The sequence below is a fragment of the Bos grunniens genome, chromosome 26 (assembly GCF_055505025.1).
Source record: "Bos grunniens cultivar Pamir isolate PY7600 chromosome 26, Bosgru_T2T1.0, whole genome shotgun sequence".
In the NCBI taxonomy this organism is placed as follows: domain Eukaryota; kingdom Metazoa; phylum Chordata; class Mammalia; order Artiodactyla; family Bovidae; genus Bos; species Bos grunniens.
Window position 1 is genome coordinate 15,247,212 of NC_141190.1, and position 7,858 is coordinate 15,255,069.

The window sequence follows — 7,858 nt, forward strand, 5'->3', positions numbered from 1 at the left end:
CTGCGTGATTGGGGAAATCCCTTTTTCAGGAAGTTGAGAGAAGACATAGTCATTAATAATGGAGATTAGGTGCTAGAACAGGCCGAAGGTCAGAGCTGGAAGAGAAGAGTCCCTCCCGTACATAAAAGTACACCTACCCCACCACCAGCAGGACTTTTCACTCTTACACAGACGTGGACACAAATAAAAACCCAAAGCATTGGAAACGGGTAACTATACATATTTTAATAAGTCAAAGTCTGGAATCCTAAGCCTCAAATGATTCCTTAGAAAACTCCAGAGAAGACATACATTTGAGTACAAGCAGATACACTGATCCCCATGTATGTTTTTTACTATACTGAAGGGTTTTTTTTTTGTTTACAGAGGGGAGGGGAGGGGTGGGAGGGGCAGGGAGGGGAGGTGAAGCAAACTAAACTCCTAAGAGTTGGAGGCTGAGTAAGGTTAATGGGAAGTTTCCTAATGAAAGGACACCTTCCATGTTGCTACAAAATGTTTCTTTCTGACTTGCCATCACAGTAACCTGAAATATAGAAAACAAAGCTATTAGTGACAGAAAGATGGGCCCAGGATTCAATGTAGATAGTCAATATTAGGATGGCCGTAGGACTGGTATTGTTCAAATGCCTGTTGTCAGGGGACAGCTAGATGTAGTTCTAATATATTAACATCTTCCAGGTTTTCTGAAACCCTCTGATTTCTCTGGGGGTGACCAGTACGGGCTGAGAGCACAGGATCTGCCATATAAAGTAGCGTTCTTTTTGTCTTAAATTTGCCTCGTTGCATTTCAAAGAGATGAGGGCACCTCCTCCTGACTCAAGAAGGGAGGGCCAAATCAGCCTGGCCGCGGCTACTCCTTTAGCAGTTTTACGGAACGTTCGCTGTGCCCTCTGTCACGTCACCAGGTGGTGACACAGGGGCTCCAGAGTCACACAACAACCTTGGTTTGCGTCCAGCTCAGTTATCTACTGAATATCTTGGGCAACTTTCGTAAGTTTTTCTTAGCCTCTGTTTTCTCATCTGTAGAAGGTGGATCATGAGACAACCTACTTCATAAGGTATATCCAGGATTAGGTGAGATGAGGCAGGCAAAGGACTTGGCGGGGAGCCCAGCTGGAGTGAAATCCTTTGCCTGCCTTATATTTAGGCTACCCCCAGCTGAAGCATCAAAATCTTATTTATGTGTTTGGTCTGGGTTCATATCCGTTTGGTATAGTGTGGGTTAGCTAGTTAGATGACCAACAGAGAAGTTCAGTTTTGTTCTCTGTTTTCCCTTACAATTTAGCATTACTTTATTTGGATTCTGAAATGCAGGTTCCCATGGGAATGTCTATTTAAAATAAAATGTGCAGTCTCCTTCAGAATGCTACTGGGTTTTAAAGCAAGATTAGCCAAGGGTAATATTCATAAAAAGATTCAATGGGGCTTCCCTGGTGGCTCAGACAGTAAACGATCATCTTGCAATGCAGGAGACATGGGTTCGATCCCTGGGTTGGGAAAATCCCCTGGAAAGGGAATAGCTACCCACTCCAGTATTCTTGCCTGCAGAATCCCATGGACAGTGGAGCCTGGTAGGCACAGTCCATGGGGTTGCAAACAGTCGGACGTCACTGAGCTACTAACTCTCTGGTCTGGTCAGGGAATCTCAAAAAACGTGAGAAAGCCAGCTAGTCAACTTGTCTCTCTTTAAGTGTTTACACCAATGGCCACATTCAATGCCCAGCTCTTCACTGGGGCCACTCAATCCCCAAACAATATTAATTTGGTCAGAATGGTTTTTTGGGCAGCGCAGCCAGGAGCAAAATCATGTGACTACACAGTGGGCCTGAGGTAGCAGATAAGAAGGAAGAGACTGTCCCCTTTACTTAACTTTAAGGGCCAGGGTTTTGGATAAAAAGGTTTTTGCCCACTCCTTGTGCATCAGCCCCATGAAAAGGCCAGTGAAAGATCTGGTTATGAAGGATGAAGACTTGGACTCAGAGGGGCACCCAGGTTCCCCTGTTTCCTTCTGCATGCAGATGTAACGCATCTCAGGGCCTGCAGACCCAGGGAGCCTGCTCCCACCCACCACTCACCGTTGTGAGGGATCAGCCGGTACTGCCTGGCCAGGCACAGCTCCTCCTGCCTCTGCCGCACGATTTTCTGCACTTCCGGGGAAAAGCCGCTGGGGTCTCGGGCAAACACGAAAGAGTAGCTGTCAGCGCAGGTGCCATCGAGGTTCAGGAGGCGGCAGGAGTACTGCACGGCAAAGGTCTCGTAGTCCGTGTCAATGATCCAGTGGTCATCGTCTGCAGGGCAGAAAGCCACGGGGACTCTGTATCTCCCTCAGACACTCAGATGTCAGGGAAACTTAGTGCCGGGCCCCAAAAACCAGCCACCTCCCCAAACTGGGTTCAGCAGTTAGGAAGCAGGAGACCACAGGGAGTTCTGACAGCAGTTAGAAAACTGGGACCATGAGAGAGGACCTTGGCCTTCACAGGAAAAACTCCTGGAGCTGGTGGCAGGGGCGGGAGGGACCACATTTGCTTTAATGACTGTTTCTCTCCCTGATGACAAATGTGATCGTATCTTTCATAAGAACAACCAAGAATGTGAATCCATCAAAACCACAGGCTAGACCTGTCTGCTGTTGTCTTCTCCATCTACCCTGACAGCATCTCGTGCCTCTGTGGCTGACGTTGATGGCCACCAACATGTGTGATCCGCAACATAAGCATGTGTCTTTTGCATTGATCTGTATCAGCCAGTTCCCGGTCCTCTCGCTACCCACACTCCCCTCCTGCCTCTCAGTCCACTGGGCGATCTGGTTCATGGCCTTTCTGGCTCCATCCTAATTCTGGCTCGGTGACCTGACTCACTTCTCTCTCGAGGCTGGCAAGAGGGTAGAATCTGCCTTCGGGGCACAAGATGCCCACCTTTTGACATCAGATATTCTTCCTTAGAGAACTGCTCAGAGCTCTCCTGACAGAGGCAGAGTTGAGCCCTTGAAGAATTTAGATTATATTTCTTCCTAAGACTGGGATGTAAGCCATGCAGAGAAAGTGTAAACAAAGGTGGTAAGAAGGTCAACAAAGGCAGGATGGGAAACCACGTTCATAAGAATGTAGGTGAGAGGTTTGCCATGGAGAAAAACAATGGGGATAACACCTTTGTTATCCAAACACCTCACATTTGGTAAAACGTGTCACATCTCTACTTAACATTCTTGTTGATATATAACCATGACCAGGGTTTTCTGAGCTTAGTGTCAGTCAGTTACACTGTGGACACTTGCCATGCTTTCTCAATTATTTTTCACGGCGACCGAAAGTGCACTCTCTCATCCCCATTTTCCAGATAAGAAAACTGAGGCACAGAGAAACTAAATCATTCACCCAGGATCACAAAGAGCAGGACAGAATTGAGCTCCGATCTGACTCTGGAGCCCCCGTGCCTAACGTCTACAGCACACTGTCTCCAGGCATTACGTAAAACTAGGGGCCACAAGGGATAAGAAACAGATGCAAAGCCTCTGTGTATTCATTCCACACCCAGGTCATGAAGCAAGTGATGATCTCTGCTCTATTTCATGTCCTGTGCTGGAGGAACGCTCAGCTCCCAGCACTGGGGGTGTAAGGGAGATCTCTAATGCTTGCCTAAGTCACCTCTGGGTGTGCCTTTTGGCTCTGAGAACCCCAGGAGTCCCCGCCAAGGAGGGGCTCAGCCTGAGACCAGGCCTTACAGGAGAGCTGCATCGGAGTGGGTGGTGAGTCCTCTTTTCAGCTCACTGCAGGCCCTCCACGAGGAGGACTGAGCCCTCCTGAATCCTCCAGGATTTCCCAAAGGGCGGGTATCAGAGGCTGGGGTGGGAAGGGCCAGACATATGACTGCTCAGGGGTGGCCATGTTCATCTGTTTGATAAGATGCAAATTCTAAAAATTATTGATCTTGTGCCCCCTGGTATCGATTTTTATAATCCACTATCAGAAGTTTATCTTTTATCCTAAATAGATCACTTTAGGAAGTTTTGCTGAGTTATTTGAAAAAACTTTTATTATCTCTAGGGATAAAAGCTTTTCCCCTTATTGAATAGTAAGTCCTTTTATATAGTGTACATCAATACTGAATGAGCAATTTGGTAAAAGATAAAATTTCATCTAACACAACTCTAGAGGAAGTCAAGGAGTATGTGCCCTGAGTACATGGGCTACGTGAAAGGAGCTGGCTCACCAAGCTAAGCGTCCCCCTGAACAGGCCCCTGGGTCCTATTTCCCAGGAGAGCTCCAATAATATTTTGTAAAATTGTAAAAGTTGATTGTATTAGGTTCCTGCTGTTTAGGACCATCTAATTTTGACCTGGGAGCTGGAACCCCTGGCTTCTGACACTGTCTCTCACAAACTTGTTTGCATGACCTTGGACAAAGCACTATCTTTTCCCCTCTCCCCACCCCCTTTTTTTGGCCATGAGGCATGTGGGATCTTAGTTCCTGGGCCAGGGATCAAATCTTCACCCCCTGCAGCGGAAGTGAGGAGTTTTAACGGTCACCAGGAAGTCCTAGCACTGCACTGTCTTGACTTCAGTTTATTCATCTGCATATTGAACCCCGTTCAGAGTGGTAACTCTCCATCTTTAAGATTCCATGATGGAACTCCCTGGTGTCTTGGGGGGAATTAAACCCTTAGGTTTAATCCCTGCTGGGTGATCTAAGATCTCACGTGCCATGCAGCTTGGTAAAAAAAAAAAAAAAGTGAGATTCCATGATATGCCCCTCTGGCCTGCATTCTTCTCTAGGTACCAAGTTGACTCCAGATTTGAAGCTTAGGAGAAATGAGGAAAAAGTAGAAAAAGCATGTACATGCATGTTCCCACAAATTTGTATCAGGTTAAATTTTAGGATGCTTTTCTGAGAGTCCTTAACACTCTGCTCCTCATATGAGTTTCCGGGCTTGGGAGAAAGGGAAGAGGTCACTGTCACCCAGAACACTGTGCCTGGCTCAGACTCTCAGCACCCAGCACTGGCAGGTAGGGTACCTGGGAGTGAGCCAACCCTGTGTCCTTTGATGAGAGTCTCTGAGCCTCTGCTGGGGCACCTAGCAGTCAAGCTGTTTCCGGGATTCAGCCCAAAGAAATGGAGGAAACGCAGCAGCAGCAGCACCAGGCTAAGCGGTGATGTGAGCTGGGTCTTGAGGAGGTGGGAGGTCTAAGCAAGGGGAAGGCCACACACGCTGGTGCTGGCAGGACGGGTGACCGGCAGGAGGTGGTCAGGTGACAAACCCAAGGTCCTTTTGAGCTTGGGCCAGGTTTCTGAGCTGGGAGAGGGGATGGGAGGTGGTGAAGGGGCCTAGCTGCTTCCAGTCTCACCCCTCTAGCCTCCAGCCGCGCTGAGTTCTGGCTACTTACACACGATTCTTCCCTAAGGTGCCCCTGGAGAAGAAACCCAGCCAGTTGGCTATGTATGTCTTCGACCCCCCTCGAGACAGTCCTACTGAACTGACTACTCACTTCCTTTCTGGAGAAAGGACGCTACGCCCCAGTACTTCATCTTGAACTTGGCAGGGTCCTCAGTGTCTGTGAAGGTGCCCACCATGTCTGCACACACGTCCCAGTTACTGCAAAAACCAAGGGGATTCTGAGCCAGGCCAGGCAAAGGGCTTCCTCCCTCCATGCCACCCCGGGCGCTCCCTTCCCGCCCCAGTGGGGATTTGCCGCTCAGCCTGGGGACCCTGCCGTGCAAAGAGCCCCCGCCCTCCCCCACCCCCGCCCCCAGAGGGCACTGACTTTAAGAGACGCACTCGGCCCTTGGCCGTGGCGCTCATGTGGCCATTCTCGTCCACGGAGAACTCGGCGACGATGTTGTCTTGCAGAAAGAGGCCCTCGGGGTCCTTCTTGGCCATGGCGTACCAGGTGCCGGCGAACTGGGGAAGAGAGGAGAGCCGGGTTTGGTGTCCGGGAGCGCCTGGCCGGCCTCTGGGAAAGGGGAACGCGGGGCGCCCGGGACACCGGTACCTACGCGAGCCTTGTCGAAGTTCTCCTTGACTCGGAAGCTGCTCACCCGGCAGTCGCGCTCCGCCCGGGCGCTGCCCAGCGCCGCCAGTAGCACCAGCGCCCACACCCACTCCATCTCGCTCGGGAGTCCGCCCTGCGGGAACCGCGCGCCGTGAGCGCCTGGCGGCTGGACCACTCGGCCCTCCAGCACCGGTCCCCAGGCTCCATCTTGCCCGCGAGGGGCCCTCCTCCCGCCAGCGCCCTGGGTTCCCATCCCGCCCGCCCCCAGACCTTCATCACACCCATCCCGGGCCCCCATCCCTCCTGCGCCGGCCCCCAACCCCGCCTGGCCGCCGCTCACTGTCGGGAGCTGCACGCAAGCCTGGCCGCGGGTCCGAGCGCGCGTGGAGCCAGCAAGGCGAGCTCGCCGCGGGGGCCGCCGGGCGGCTTTATAGCTCCGGGGGGAGGGGGTCGCGCTTTCGTAACGGCGCGGGGTGAAAGACCGAGGGGGAGGCGCCGGGGCCGGCGGGCCAGCACTTGCATAACGCGCCCTGACTCACCGCCGCCCGGGCGCAGGGAGGGCGCCTTGGGGCGAGAGCCTCCCCTCCAGCGCCGCCCGGGGCTGGAGCAGCTGCCGCGCGTGGTGGCCTCGGCGGAGCCTCCGGCGGCGGCGAGCCGCGGGCACCAGCCCTGGCCTAGTTACCCGGCGCCCGTGCCAGCGGCCGCCAGCTGCGGCCTGGGGTGGCCTCGGGGCCCTGTTGCTCTGGCTGGAGGCTCGGGTAGGTCTGGCGGGAAGACCAGACCGTGGCCTCCCAGAACGAGGGACATCTGCGATGCTGCCCGGGTGCGTTAGTGCTCGGGCCTGACCGTGCCAAATTGGCCCCTCGGTCCTCTGAGGACTAGTTGTGTAGGAGTTTGGGACTGTTTCCGCCAAATAGTTTTTCATTTTATAAAGGGTGTCTTTTACTCTCTTTCAGGGGAGTTGTGGTGCCCTTGGATCAATATTTGTTCTTTAGTTTCAACATCTTTAGAAGTATTAAAACCCTCCCTGTTAAATATTCTCCAGAAACGCAACCCTGGTCAGGACAGGAAATATTTTAGCCACCTCGGTGGTCGCCTACTTGGTCTGTGGCACTTCGCTCAAACCGCTTTGAAACACACCTACCAATTGTTTATGCTGCAGTTTGATTTCAAAGCCATAGTGGCATCTTGTTTTGTTTCCAAACCAGCTAAGGTGAATTGACTGTGAGCGGAGGGGAGGGGGAGGGGAACAAACGTCTGTGACGTCAATGGTCAATTAAGTCGAAATGCTGTGACTGGTTGTGTGATTTTGCCCAGTGGCACAATTCAGGGCCATGTTTTTCTCTTTCCATTCAGTTAGAGCTCCTCTAATCTGATCCAAGCAGTCGGAAGACACAGCTTTGGACTGAATGAGAATTAGGGATAGGGCAAAGAGGTATCACCTTTTTATAAGATTCCTTCCATCAGTTGTGGCCCAAATTGGAAAAGGCCAAGATGAATTTGGTCCATTTTGCTACCGCCAGACCTGAAATAAGAGAGGGTGGAGGTGCAGGAGGGTGGCAGACAAACAGAGAAATAAAGAGTTGATGGTCTTTGCAGGGCGCTGGGAATACTTCTGAGCCTCCTGAAAAAAAAATACCTGTGGCTCCTGCCACCTTCCTGTGACCCCTTGGGCCTCTCCCTGCCTGATGGTCTGCTTTCACTTTCCACCTTCCCCCCGACTCCTGTTCTACATTTGAGTCTGGAGGTGTCTCTGGAGTGCCAACCTTGATGCAATTAACTCCTTACTCCCTCCTCCTTTCTGCTAAGAAAGCCCTGTTTCAGGCCTACCAGCTAACTAGGAGCTCTTTGGTGAGGTCAGTTTTATCACAG

General features: G+C 51.8%; 1 protein-coding gene across 2 annotated transcripts; it reads right to left on the reverse strand.

Moving 5' to 3' along the window:
* Positions 1-199: 199 nt before the first annotated feature.
* RBP4 (retinol binding protein 4) lies at positions 200-6,730 on the reverse strand. 2 transcript variants are annotated; one of them, XM_086378743.1, is made up of 6 exons: positions 6,526-6,730; positions 5,991-6,119; positions 5,759-5,895; positions 5,483-5,589; positions 2,076-2,288; positions 200-523 (listed from the first exon to the last, which is right to left on the reverse strand). In XM_086378743.1, exons 2-6 carry the CDS (start codon positions 6,099-6,101, stop codon positions 486-488), a joined length of 606 nt encoding a protein of 201 aa, XP_086234869.1. In that variant the 5' UTR covers positions 6,102-6,119; positions 6,526-6,730; the 3' UTR covers positions 200-485. The 2 variants fall into 2 exon arrangements, with proteins under 2 accessions (XP_086234869.1, XP_086234868.1); XM_086378742.1 differs by lacking the exon at positions 6,526-6,730 and adding an exon at positions 6,327-6,391.
* Between the last annotated feature and the right edge of the window lie 1,128 nt (positions 6,731-7,858).

Excerpts from the sequence above, each read along its gene's own strand:
- RBP4 (XM_086378743.1), bottom strand. The coding sequence starts at position 6,101 with ATGGAGTGGGTGTGGGCGCTGGTGCTACTGGCGGCGCTGGGCAGCGCC. Across the intron at positions 5,896-5,990 it reads AGAACTTCGACAAGGCTCGC|TTCGCCGGCACCTGGTACGC; the intron begins GTAGGTACCGGT and ends TCTCTTCCCCAG. Across the intron at positions 524-2,075 it reads CCGGCTGATCCCTCACAACG|GTTACTGTGATGGCAAGTCA; the intron begins GTGAGTGGTGGG and ends TCTATATTTCAG.